Source organism: Leptonychotes weddellii, chromosome 1, assembly GCF_054177405.1.
Source record: "Leptonychotes weddellii isolate Sample4059 chromosome 1, ASM5417740v2, whole genome shotgun sequence".
NCBI classification, from domain to species: domain Eukaryota; kingdom Metazoa; phylum Chordata; class Mammalia; order Carnivora; family Phocidae; genus Leptonychotes; species Leptonychotes weddellii.
Genome location: NC_138369.1, coordinates 167744020 through 167757779, shown reverse-complemented (window position 1 = coordinate 167757779; position 13760 = coordinate 167744020). Strand labels below are relative to the sequence as shown.

The 13760-nt window shown below is 38.0% G+C and overlaps 1 protein-coding gene across 3 annotated transcripts in view; it reads left to right on the top strand.

The window, feature by feature from the left end:
* SAMSN1 (SAM domain, SH3 domain and nuclear localization signals 1) overlaps positions 1-13760 on the top strand; it is a 131859-nt gene that overhangs the window by 109350 nt on the left and 8749 nt on the right. For all 3 annotated transcript variants that reach the window (XM_031030442.2, XM_081798780.1, XM_006735541.3), the window contains 4 exons: positions 3194-3323; positions 5772-5926; positions 8934-9140; positions 11048-11198. In XM_031030442.2, coding sequence (XP_030886302.2) covers positions 3194-3323; positions 5772-5926; positions 8934-9140; positions 11048-11198 — 643 coding nt within the window. The remainder of the gene's footprint in view (positions 1-3193; positions 3324-5771; positions 5927-8933; positions 9141-11047; positions 11199-13760) is intronic.

Here is a 13760-nt window from a genome sequence, read left to right as displayed (position 1 = left end):
TACTCCTGTGCTTTCTTCCAAGAGTTTACAGCTGTAGCTCTTAAATTTTGGTGTATGATCTACTAATTTTTCTATGGAGTGTAGTAGGAGTCCATCTTCATTCTTTCGAATATGGATATCAAGTTGTCACAACACTAATTTGTTAAAAGGACAATTATTTTACTGTTGTTTTTTCTTGGCACCCTTGTTGAAAATCTATTGATAATAAATACATGGTCATAATTATATATGGGTTTATTTCTGACTCTCAATTCTGTTACATTGATCTGTAAGTCTTAGTCCATTCTCTTTTTAACCCACTTCAGTAGGACTTCCGTCCCCAATAATCCATTAAAACAGTAATCATAATCGATATTAACCTCTGTGTGGCTGAATTTACTGGTCACTTTTCTTACTTCTTACATTACTTTTCAACCGTATTTGACACAAGTAATGATTTCAATACATTTGAAACATTCTCTTTTCTTGGTTTCTTTAACTGAGCATTCTTCTGGCTTTCTTTCTTTCTCAGAGTTTCCTTTCTTGGCTTTGGAAAGACTGTCTCTCTAAATATTGAGTCCTTCTGAGGCTTATTCCTAGATGCTCTACTCAGTCTACTCTCCCCCTCAGTGATCTCATCTAGTCTCATCACTTTGTTTTTCTGCAATTAATCTCTAGCTATAATATCTTATCTGTTGTACTTAAACAACCAATTGTGGGAGTGCCTGGGTGGCTCAGTCGGTGCTCAGGTCATGATCTCAGGGTCCTGGGATCTCTGCATCGGGAGCCTGCTTCTCCCTCTCCCTCTCCCTCTCCCTCTGTGCTGTCTCTCTCTCAAATAAATAAATAAAATCTTAAAAAAAAACCCTAAACTAAACATATGTTTAAAAAAAACCAACAAACTGCATATTCAATATCATTATCTATATGTACAATAGGTTTCTGGAACCCAATATATTCAAAACTGAATTATTAATTCTCCATGCTCTACCAAAAAACATGTTTCTTGTCCAGTCTTCCCAGTAGTAATAGACAACATTGCCATAACTCTAGATGGAAAGAAGAGAAAAGAACAGAACAGAGAAGAAAAGGAAAGAGAAGAAGTAAGGTAGGAAGGAAGGAAGTAAAGAAAGAAGAAAGCCCAAGAATCATTCCAAATTCCTTTTTTCTCTCACTTTTCACACCAGTTCATCACCACCTCCTCTTGGCTCAAACTCCAAAATCTTATCTAAAACTCCTAATTTCTCTATGTAAACTATTCCTGCTTTAGACCAACCAACCAACCAACCAAGAACAACTTCTCTTGCCTAGACTGCCATAAAACCACCTAATTGGTCATCTTTCTTCCACTCTTTCCTCCATAAAAGCCATTCTCCACACAAAAGCCAGAAGGCTCTAAAGTGGAATTCAGAACACATCATGCCCCTTGGTTAAAATTTTACAATGCCTTCACAATGCCTTCCCTTACTATAGTATGTTCATTCCAGTCCTCTGAGAAGCAGGTCCTAAGAAAGGCAATGGACACACCAAAGACTATTGGGGAAAATGAATGTGAAGGATAGAGAAAGAACTGGATAGGGAAAGCCTTCAGACAACAGTGCAAGTCTGACACTGTGAAAGGAGAGGAAGAAAGTGTTAGCCAGACTGGTAGATAGTCCCTGAACCAAAGTTTTCCATTAGAGGAGCCCTGTATCCCACAGAATGGACTCAAATGGTACCCCCACTGTTTCAGTCACTGGCAGAGAGCATGGCCTCCATGCAGACACCATGGTGAATTCAGTAGCTGGGGCTGTCAGTAAAGAAGGGTCTCACAGCAAAAGATCTGAGTGACACATTTCCATGACCACTACACTTGATCTATAAAGCTCTTCCTGATCTGACTTCAGTGTACTTCTCTGAGCTCATTTTCTAACACTCTCTTTGCTCTCACTCAGCTCCAGCTACATTGGCCTGGTCTTCCCGCTCACAACCCAAGCTAATTCTGAGTTGAGTTATTTTGTTCTTGCTATTCTTTTTGCTTGGAAAACTGCCTCCAATTCTTTATACAAGTTATATCTTAACATTCAGGTCAAGAATTCAGAGCATATATTACCCTACAGAGGAGGTCTTTGGAGGCTACTCCATCGAAATCAGCCAATCTTCCCCTAACCCTAATCCAGTAGCTAATCCTCTCACATCACTGTTTTATTTCCTTCATAGCACTTATTCCCTGAAATTTTCTTTTGCGTTTTGTTTACACACACCTCCCCAAACACTAAACACAAACACACACACACACACACACAAACCCTAACACACTAAAACGTATCTCATTAGAGCAGGGACCGTGTTATCTTGTTTACTATGGTATCCCCAGTTCCCAAAAACAGTGCCAGGTCCTTACAAGGTGTTCTCTAAATTTGTGTTGAATGACTGAACAAATGAATAAAGGAATGGGTATAAGCAGAGAATCAAACTGAGTATATATCATATATGTATTCTGAAGTTTTATCGATGTTTAGAAATGCTCATAAATGAGGAATATTGAATTACATTTTGATGAATATTAAGAAATTTATAGGTTTTGTCCAAACTATCTAAATATGGAAGACATTTGAGATGTTTTCAAGCAGATGTAATTTGTTTTGAAATTGTCTGTCTTTCCGAATTTTATGCAGGATTTGCTTTTCACTTGACTAGGTGTGCAAGCTCGGTATGACGATTTGTAAAGCTTCTTAGATAAGCTTCACTTTAGAATTGCAAAATGTGCATGTTTTATTCATATCTAGTGATCTGATAGGGTGCAAATAACTGACATGAAACAACTCTGTAGAATTTAAACTTGTAATATCAGATCTCAAAGGATTAGTAATGGTGGTAAATAGATGATAAGGAGAACATGAATAAATAAAAGTGCTTTAACAGATAAAGCATAGATGTTAATAAATCTAACATTTCTGATTAAGTAGCCTCAATATGATATTCATACTAATTTACAAAATGAATTATTATAATTTCATTTGAATTCCATAATGTGGAATGTTTCATCTAAAGAATTTTTCCAAGTATAACATGTTTTGCTCGAAATTGAACTAAAGATTAATGACCCTCATATTTTATGCTGATGTATTCCTAAGTATTTTATTGCTAAAACATGTCTTGTTTGTTAAATCAAGTGGATATCTCCATGGAAATCAGTTCTCTGCATTTAACCTCTGATATGTTTTTTCTGAAGGATGAGGAAGTTGGAGAGGGTGCCCTCCCATATCGGAACAGTGACCCAATGATTGGATCTCACACAGAGAAGGTCTCCCTCAAAGCCAGTGACTCCATGGATAGTCTCTACAGTGGGCGGAGTTCATCAAGTAAGCCTATAGAATAAGGGACAAGATCCTTACTGGGAGGGCTAAGCTAATTAAAAACAGCAGATTTTTAACTATAGAGAACAAACTTGATGGTTACCAGAGGGGAGGTGGATGGGGGATGGGTGAAATAGGTGATGGAGACTGAAGAGTACACTTATCATGATGAGCACTGTGTAAATGTACTGAAGTGTTGAATCACTATACTGTACACCTGAAACTGATATAACACTGTTATGTTAATAATACTGGAATTAAAAAAAAAGAGAGAGAAACAAATTCAAATGAAAACCAACAACAGATTGGCTTCTCTGGGGCTTATCAAATTAGCAAAAAGTTTCCAGCTACTTGATAAGAGAAATAGTGAAAATGTAGGATTGCTGAATCCATAGAGCTGCTGGTGTTTAAAATGATACACAATATATTCGACAGAATTATGTATTATTTTGAAACTTTTAACACTGTAGTTGGCAGAACTCTTGGGGATATGCCTCAAAAAGATCATGTTGGGTGACTAAAATCTGCATCCCTAAAATAAAAATGTTTGCTTAGGAGAACTAGCATTATCTTGAGTCAAAATTTTTAAAATGACTTGACGTGTTCAGATAAATGAAATCCTGTTCTGTCTCTTCTTCCTTCCCTCCCTTTCTCCTTCCTTTCCTTTTTTCCTCCTTCTTTTCTTCCTTCCTTCCTTCTCCTCTTCCTTTCTTCTCTCCCTCCTTTCCTTTCTTTCTTTCTTCTCTTTTTTTCCCTTCTCCTGTCCTCACTTTTTCCTTCCTTTCTGTTCTTTTTTGCCTGAAGTATTCTGAAAAGAGCAGGATGTATGCATCAATTCCCACATTTACTTTTTAGGTGTCCATCCAGCATTAGTGAGTCAAGAATGAAATACAAATGTAAATACTAAATAGAAGGAATATCACCGGGTGACAAAAGGAAGCAGCATGCATTCAACAAGGATTTTCTAAAATCATTGTTTCCAAGAGGGAAGTCGTTCAGGTTTCAGTCACATAGCCTGCTACAGTATTTGAATGAAACTACAGGGCACCTTATAACTTTTTTATGTGTATACTGTTATACATCCCTCTGATCTTTTCAGGGCTTTTAAATGTTTTCTTTTTTTGCAAGGTTTATTTTCCATTTCCTTTTTAATCAACTGCTTCTGTTATTTGAAGATAGATCTCAAAGACCTACTTTTCCTATTGGCTGAAGAAGAGTTATTTTGTGGAAAAAAAAAAAAACTAATGTAGAAACATTTGAAGGATATATTTTTGCATGTGTGAAATTCAGATTTTATAACTATTCACTTCTGCTGGAAGTTTTAAAATTCTCAATTGTAATGCTGAATGTGGGTAGAATTTTACTAACTGGAATGTACCATGAAAAGCCAGCGCCAGGGGTGGCCACGGAAGGGAAGGTGTAAGGAGATGGTGGCCCACTTAGCTATTGTCATACACAACTTAGTTTCTTAGTTACATGCAACTCACCCTTTCTTACAACGGTTCATATTCAATATAGAACATCTCTAAGGTTCTTTACCTTATTTCCATAATTATTTGAAAAATAGTAGAGAAACCAGGGCTGTTTTGTCTTTGAACAGAGCACTGAAAGGCCACACTGAAGGAGAAAGTGAAAGTAGTGGAGAGTGTTGAGAGTGGTGGAGAAACCGAGAGTTACTTCCACTGGGAGCCATTCTTGCCCCCATCCTGCAGGCAGCAAAAATGGAATCTTTTTTCTTTTTTTCCCTTGAGGTTCAAACTCAGAAGGGAAAAGGACCAGAGAACAAGGATTTGGAGCAATTTTAAAAGCCCACTTTAGAAAGTTTAGAACCACTTGGGAATATAGACACTGGAACACACTTTCTCTTTTTCCTTCACATTCACACAAGCAAAAGTGCTACCTTTTATGCATAGAGATGTTGTTTCAAAATGGCTTTTGGTACATAATAGGATGTTTGGGAGAGCATTCTAGCTACATTGTGATAAGTATAGGGAACCCTGTAGTCTTATGCTTTGACCATTTGTGATCAGTAGCACATAAAGGTCAAACTGTTGCTATAGGTTTTTGTCTTTGTTTACAGGTACAAAATGAATTGTCTGGCCTGTATAGGGAGTTAAGTCTGTATCGTCTGCCTCTTTAGCAAGTGTTCAATGCTCAAAACACTGTGCTACCAGATCAGATCACAGAGACTGTAGTGAGAGGGTGTTTGGGTTAGTGGTTGAGGAAAGAATGGTCAGATTGGCTGGAGAAAGTTCAGAAACGGCTCAGAGGACAGAGGTCAATGATGGAGAGTGACTGGGAGGCAGAAAAAATAGGAACCCATCACTTAGAACCCCCTCAAAAGGTTGGCATCCAGTGCTTCAGCATTATCCCTGCTTAGCTGTATCCAGACGATGGTTCAGAATGTTATGAACCTTCAGTGAGAACTGTTAACCTCTGCTTTGCTTTCATCAGGCGGAATAACAAGCTGTTCAGATGGTGGTACAAGTAACCGGGATAGCTTTCGACTTGATGATGATGGCCCCTACTCTGGACCCTTCTGTGGCCGCGCCAGAGTACATACTGATTTTACACCAAGCCCCTATGACACTGACTCCCTCAAAATCAAGGTGTGTGCACCTCGTATCTGCATTCCGTGTGGTTTGTCTAGCACTGGAGGTATGATCTGTGTCAGGAAGTACAAGCATGGGCAGGGGGGAGGGGTGGCGAGTGTGTTCTTCTCCACAGTGGGACTGAGGACTGGGTTCCTGTGGCAAGAATTTGAGCAGAATACATGAGGTGGGATAGGGGAATCAGATTCTGTTGAGGCTACAGCCTAAGTTGCTGTCACGGAGGTAACGCAGAATCCAAGCCTATCAGGGGAGAAGAAATTGTTTACATTTTTCTGAAAGCCAAAAGCCTCACAGGTTACTGGAGGCGCCCAGCTCTGCCTGATACTTGCTGGAGTTAAAAGGAGAGAGAGAAAAGATGGCGATTTCAGGCAAGAGCCGCCCACAGCAACTCCCTTGGGAACCAGACTTGGTTGGGCAACTTCAGTGCTTAAGTTAGTTGCTATGAATAACCAGACATCTTTCTCCCAATGATATTCCCTCCTGAATTCCCTCTTCTTAACTCTTGTTCTCTGTATTCGTTTTCTATTGCTGTGGAACAAATTTCCACAAGCTCAGGGACTTTAAACAACACAAATGTATTACCTCACAGTTCTATAGGTCAAACATTTGGTCATGGCCCAACTGCATTCCCTGCTTAAGGTCTCACTGGGCTAAAATCCAGGTGACAGCTGGAGCTGTAATCTCCCTGGGGCTCAGGTCCTCTTCCAAGGCAGAATTCAGTTGCTTGTGGTTGTAGGACTGAGACTCCTGCTTTCTTGCTGGATATTGTCTGGGAGTCACTCTCGGACCCTTGAGGTTGCCAGCCATGGTCCTCTCTGCAACATGGCAGTTTGCTCCTTCAAAGCCTGCAGGGGAAAAGCTCACTCATGTTTCAAATCTCTTCAAGAGCTCCTACCTGATAAAGTCAGAAACACCCAGATAATCTCCCTCTTAATTACAACATTAACTAATTTGGGACAGTAGTTACATCCGCATAGTCCCTTGCACCATAAAATACAACATAATCATGGGTGGGAAATCCATCGTTTTCATAGTCCTACTCACACTAGAGGGGAGGTGCTTTTGCAATCATACAAATAGAAGGTTTGGTGCTAAAGTATTTTATACATGTTAAATTATTCCTTTTAGTAACACAAACTGATATAGCTAAAAGGACAGAAATTATGACTTTTCTATACTATCAACACCAAGCCAATGTTAACCAGCAGTTATAAGTTATGAAGTATTGATGTTATTATTTAACATTCAAGACACTCTGCTCTTCTCTTTATCCCTTCTATTGTAACAAACCAGAGTAAGCTCAGCGGGAGAATGAGGAGAACATTATTGTCCATAGTTAGCTCCTTAGTCGTTTCTATGAAATGATTTGAAGTCTAAGTTAAAGTTTTGGGGAAGGAATATTTGTAGCCTAGTAATGTTGGGGGAGGGTGTAGAAGGGAACAAACTGAACACATTTTGACTCAGGAGAGCTTTCCACCTGCCCTATAATACCATACCAGCGCCCCACCACTTATGCTGTCTAAGGTGCTATTTGTAGAGCTCTTGCAGGACACAGTAAGAATCCCCCAGTTACCACTGAGGATTGAATGCCATTGTTTATATCAAGGGTCTTATCCATAATGAAATTGGGTCTTTGCTTGGTGACCTGAGGGCTTTCCCGGAACGTATGCTTTTATAAGTTTAGAGGATAATAGGAAGGATGCAGCATAGAGCTCCCATGCTTAGAAACCTCCCCTAGAGCTTCTGGGGATTTTCTAGGTCTGCTTAGCTGATCCCATCTAGCCCAGGATTTGATTCCCCATGGTTAAAGGCAGGAAGAACCAGATGAACAGCTCATAAGGTCAGACAAGCAGATGATCACAAATCAGAAAGATCAAGTCTTTTAATCACATTGACAATGTGTGTTTTAGATGGGAGAACACACACTCCTAGAACATGAGGAAAAGACATTTTTAGTAGCAGACTCAATGTTTTGTTTGTTTGAGGGTAGTCCCCGTATCAGAATCTATAATGTCCTCTCTGGGGTAGAAACTTGTAAGTCTCAAAGGAGGAAATATGACTTTTAAATGTAGGCACTGTATTTGTGTAGAAATCAATTTTCTTTACAAAGAAGTACCCCTGGGGGTTTTCTAATCTTGCTGGTAACTGGCACCCTGCAGCAATCAGAGTCTTTGAGATGAATGAAGAAAAAGACCAACTGGTTTGTCCATCCTAATGGGCTTCATTCGTATTTCAATCCAAACTCTGTTGTGAAGCTCAATCTAAGTATTATCTTCTCTGAAATAATTCAGTAGCATAATTTATCCTTAGTGCACACACACATACTTTTGTTACATGTTTAGATATACGAAGCTCTTAACAGTTTCACGATTTTAGATGAATGCAATACTTTAGATGGTTTTTTACTGTAAATTTTTCAGATGAACTAGAAGCATGGACAGAGACTTCTTTTTCTTTCCCTTCCCCATTTGAGAGCCCCTCCAGGAATGATAGCTCGAGCTTTGCTATATATCTATTGCTTTGACAAGCTGAATGAAGAGAGCATCATTTTTTGAGTTCAGACAACTGACTGCCATGAGTTTGGGAAGTTATTTAATGTTTGCATTTCTTTTCCATAATATTTAGAGTTATAAAGATACCTTGTATATGTACTTAAGAAATGTGTCATGGGCATAAAATGACTCACTATATGCAAAAGTACTTTGTAAATTCCATTGTGCCCTACAATTGTAAGTTCGTAAGTTGATATACCAAAAACATAAAGATGTCATCAAATGCATGTAGGAGCTTTTCTTCAAGCTTGTTGAAGTGTTCTTCATTATTACTAGCAAAGAGTTCCCTTGAACTTTTAAAAGAAATTTTCTCTTAGATTTATTTCTGTTATCAGTAACCTCCCTTATCATATTCCCTCATCATTCTAATTTTCTATGATTCCGTTCTTTCTACTAATTGTCATAGCACCAAAGTTCTCTGAAAACTCGCTGGTATATTTCTTTGTCTTTAGAAAGGAGACATCATAGACATTATCTGCAAAACGCCAGTGGGGATGTGGACAGGAATGTTGAACAATAAGGTGGGAAACTTCAAATTTATTTATGTGGATGTCATCTCCGAAGAGGAAGCAGCCCCCAAGAAAATAAAGGCACACCGAAAGAGTGGAATAGAAAAACCCAAGACTCTGCAGGAGTTCTTAGAGAGGATTCACCTTCAGGTTAGCAAACCTGTGACCTATTTGATGCTGGTGGCATCTGGATGGAATAATTGAGGAGAATGGATCAGTGCTGGTACAGTGGTAAAAAATATATATATATAGGACTTACAACAAAGAAAAATCTGTTTTCCAAGAAAACTTATTTCTCCTTTATTACTTTTATTACACAAGGACAGGTCTATAACCTCCCTTGGACTAAACTCTAATGGTACTTAGCAGTGACAGTAGAGATTAATGTTGAGAAAGTGCAGTGAAAAATGAAAAATACCTAGGAGAATAAAAGGTCCAGAGAAAACATGTAAATGAGAATGATAAAGAGAGCATGAAGAGTAAAGGTAAAAATCCAGAGAATTGAAAGGAAACAGGGAAAGAAAATTACATTTTCTATAGGGCAGAGATCAAAAGCAAGTCAAGAGAAGAAAGCTAAATGTAACTGTTTCAAAAGCAATTTCTTAGGAGATAGTGATCATTAAGCCCCCATGATGATTATGTTAAGGAAACTGTGTTGTCTATATTTATAATCCAATTATTTTCTTGTTATATTAGCAAAATTTTTATGAAACCTCTACCTCATTAAATGGTGTATACATACAATTTACCTAGCCTCACTCAATTTACTGTTTTGCAACCCATTTCTAATATTAATGCAGCAGTACTTTGATAGTTTTCAAAATTCATCAAGGCAATAGCCAATTAAACTTTCCTTAATTGTTTCTCCTGAGTTATCTAGTTATACTCCTGTCTGTAGACACGCTACCTAGGCCTGCTTGTTGCCCCCCAAATGTGGTACTGCTTGGATGAAGTACAAAGTTTAAGCCCTGCTTCTTCTTTTTGTTTGCTCTGTGACCTATGAGAAAACCAAGGTCTAAGGAAGTGAAATAACTTACTCAAGAACCCACAATCAGATGATTATGTCAGAATGGGGATTTTGGTTTCTCTGTTCTAATTCAGTGCTCCTTCTAAGAGACATTATTTTTAAAAGAAGTGGTACTTTCTCTCTCTCTCTCTCGCTCTCTTTTTTTAAAGGGGCTGGTAGTTATTCCTAATTACTTAAAACTTTTATGCTTCCTCTTACTCAGTTTTGGTAACCAAACTAAGGATACTGAAATTATGATCAAGTAAAATGGAAGGAAGTTTTGAGCAAGCTGTAAAGCATTCAACTTCACTTTGCATTTTTATTCTGTTAGAGAGAACAAAGGTTACATAAATAACATACAGACTCAGAAATCAGAAGCCTATGAATTTTAACTTAATATATATTGATGCAAATGATGGACAAACTATACATGCTGAGAAAAGAAAACAATACTTTTCCTAACCACAGTGCTTTTATGCTTAATAAAAACTTTTAATTAAATAGAAAGTCTGGAATTCCTTAGGTTTATATAATGACTTTCACCAAATGCTAAGTCTATTTTTCATGCCTGTTTCAAATTCATCTTTTAAACTACCCCAAGAAGTTAGTGAGGGTAAATTATTTTTGCAAGCCAGCAAACAAGATGTAGATTCAGAAATATTACTATAATTATTCTTTTAGAGGCATTTTATTGATAGATGTAAGGACACGCTAGCTTTGTCAATTGAACTATTTGAGAAGTGAAAAAGTGCCAAATGGGATGAATGATCCAGCTATTTAATTGATCCATGATTTAGCACTGCACGGCTTGACGTAATTATTTCTTCTTTACATTTGTCCTTCCAGAAGGTGAGAATTCTCCAACATACTCTTTTAAATGCCCTAGAGTTCGTATGTGGAGAACTAGTACAAAGTAAAGTTAAGCAAAAGTTCTCTCGGTGCCTTTGGTTTCCATACGCACTTCTACACTTTCTTTAAATCTAAAGAGAACTAAAAATAAAATATTTGAATCTGACTAGTTTATCTTATACATATTTTTTCTCCCCCATAGGAATATACCTCAACACTTTTGCTCAACGGTTATGAGACCCTAGAAGACTTAAAGGATATAAAAGAGAGTCATCTCATTGAATTAAACATTAAAAACCCAGAAGACAGGATGAGATTATTATCAGCTGCTGAAAATCTTCTTGATGAAGAAAGTAAGTGTGCACACCTACTTTTCTCCCTAGCTGAAAATCACAGTTCAATGTAAATAGTAAAATTATTAAAAACAAAGCCCCAGTTTTATTTACAGAGAATCCCATAAAGCATTCTTTCCCATAAAATAAGTATTTTCTTATTTATTTGGAAACAACAACTCTGGTCGAGTCTATAATTAGGAAGAGGACTTTTTTCCCTTATTGGACTCAGAAAATGAAGGGACTTTTCTGGGCATCTCATTTAGATTCTGCAGAGCTATTAATTTACACACAAGTGGATGTCTGCATTCCCAAAGACTGAGGGAGTTAGAGACAAATATTTAGTGACAGCATGAGCCATTAGTGAGAAATGTCATATGCAACTTCTGTAGAACAGCGCCGAGCATGGCTCTAAGCTAATGAGCCTTCGCGCCACACAGGAAAATTCATTTCATTACCATATAGTCACATCTTGTATGTGTTTATAGTATTCTTTCAAAATGTTATAATAGCTTGCAAAAATATTCAGCACTCACTTTTATTATCTGAGATGGGTCTCTGTATTTGTAAGTATAAACTGAAGATGAAGTAATGCATGCACATTCACTTACCAACTGGGTTTATAAAGACCGGATAGCTTTTGTTTCTACAGGTACCCAATCTGAACGCTCTTCTTACTAAATCTGGTCAGGCTTCTGAAACCCTGAGCTCAGGACGTACCAAACTCCACAAGGAATATTTCCTAAGGAAGAAAGAGGGATGTAGCTACTTTTAAAGATGAAAAAGAACTCAGATCATCTAATCCAACTTTCTCTTTCAAAAGTAATATTGCTCATAATCATTAACTACTTTTTTTGAACCTGTTCTCGGAGTAAAACTTTGAGCCAAGATCTTTACATTTATTATCTTCTTCAATGTGCTCCACAGTTTTGTGAGTTAGAGAGTACTGTCCCGTGTTTATAATGAGAAACTGAGAGATAAGTAACTTCTCTAAGCTCACACACATAGTAAATCGTGGAGAGCCAGGGCCAGTGTTTGTGATGCTACTCTACTTTCTACAAGTAACAGCCCAGATGGAGAGCAAGGAGGAAAGTTGTATTTAGGACCCAGGCCTCCTGACTGTCTCGTGGTAGGTTTCCTGTATCCTGTCTCATATGCTCCAAAATGGGCATAGTTACACAGCACGTGTTTATACACTGGCCTTTTTATCTCGCAGGAATAAATTTACTTTTTTAGAAACTGCATCTCACTTTATTCTTACTTACTGTCTTGAGTTTGCACAGATCTTCCTCCTTTTCAAAGAGCTTTCACATGTAAGACTAATTTGACACCTCCAGAATTTATTTCCTCTTAGGCCCAGGTGTTTATATGCATCCTTTGAAACTGTGGGGGCTAGGAGAAGGGGATGAGGTCACAAAGGCAGACAAAGGTCAACTTTAAGAAAGTAGCCAATTTACTCAATAGTACAAGCCAAAACAAAACTGATCCATGTAAACTGACGAGGCAATATCTCTGGGGTAAATGAGGCAGTTTCTTTCACACCCTGTCATTTCTAAACATGGCTCCTCACTAAATAATGTGAGGCTAAGAAATAGATTCTGTAGATTTCTTGGAATTGATAATGTTCAGTATCGTTGTCAATACCCTCCAGAATAATTTGATGTTGAAGTAGTGGGAGGGAAAAGGTATTTTTTGAGCACTTGTAAATACATTGCTTTTCTTCTGTAATACCATCCATATAGGTATTTTGTCCATTCCACAGATGAGAAAACATTTCAGAGATGAATTTTAAAAAGGCCAAAAACAGCTAGATAAGTAGCAGAGCTGAAGTTTTAATCAAAGGCAGCCTGCTATAAAAATCCAAGTTCTTTCTTCCACACATGCAAACTGGTAAATATAGAAAGAACAATGAATATCTGAAAATTGAAGTTTTCTACTATGCCAATTTTCTCAGGAGCTTCAGTTCAGTTTTCCATCCCAGAAAGTGGAAGTTAATACGTAAGTGAGAACAGAAACCTTGCAACAACATTACTGCCTGAAAGATGCAAGACGCCTATGGCCGCATTGCAACAGGCCTGGTGACTAGGAAGGGCGAGAGAGCCTGGGTGATAAAGGGTTTCAGCCATAAAACAGTGCTCAGTCTGGACCCACAGCGGGAAGATCGGTCCAGCCCTGTGGATTGGGCCATGGATGGTGTCCATTTAATTTCTTCATTCCACCCCCCTCATCCCCCCTCTACTTTCTATGTTAATGAAAGAATAATGATGTATAGATAACATCATATGAGAGCTAGGTGCAATTTGAAAAACCATCTGACCCAAATGCTTCCCTTGCAAGATGGGGAAACTAAAACCAGAGTAGCTAAGTAGCTTTCTCAAGGTCACAAATCTAAACCCAGTCTCCCACATCTATTAGAAACACATCCTACTATGCCCTGGAAACAAAACACAATATCTCCAAAGCATGATATAAAAAAGTACAAATCCCCCCAAAGTATTTCCCTTATAAGACTTTAGAAAATGGTATGTGAAGGTCACTAAAAGTTGATCATTTAATAAAAACTAGTAATGTGCAAATATACAC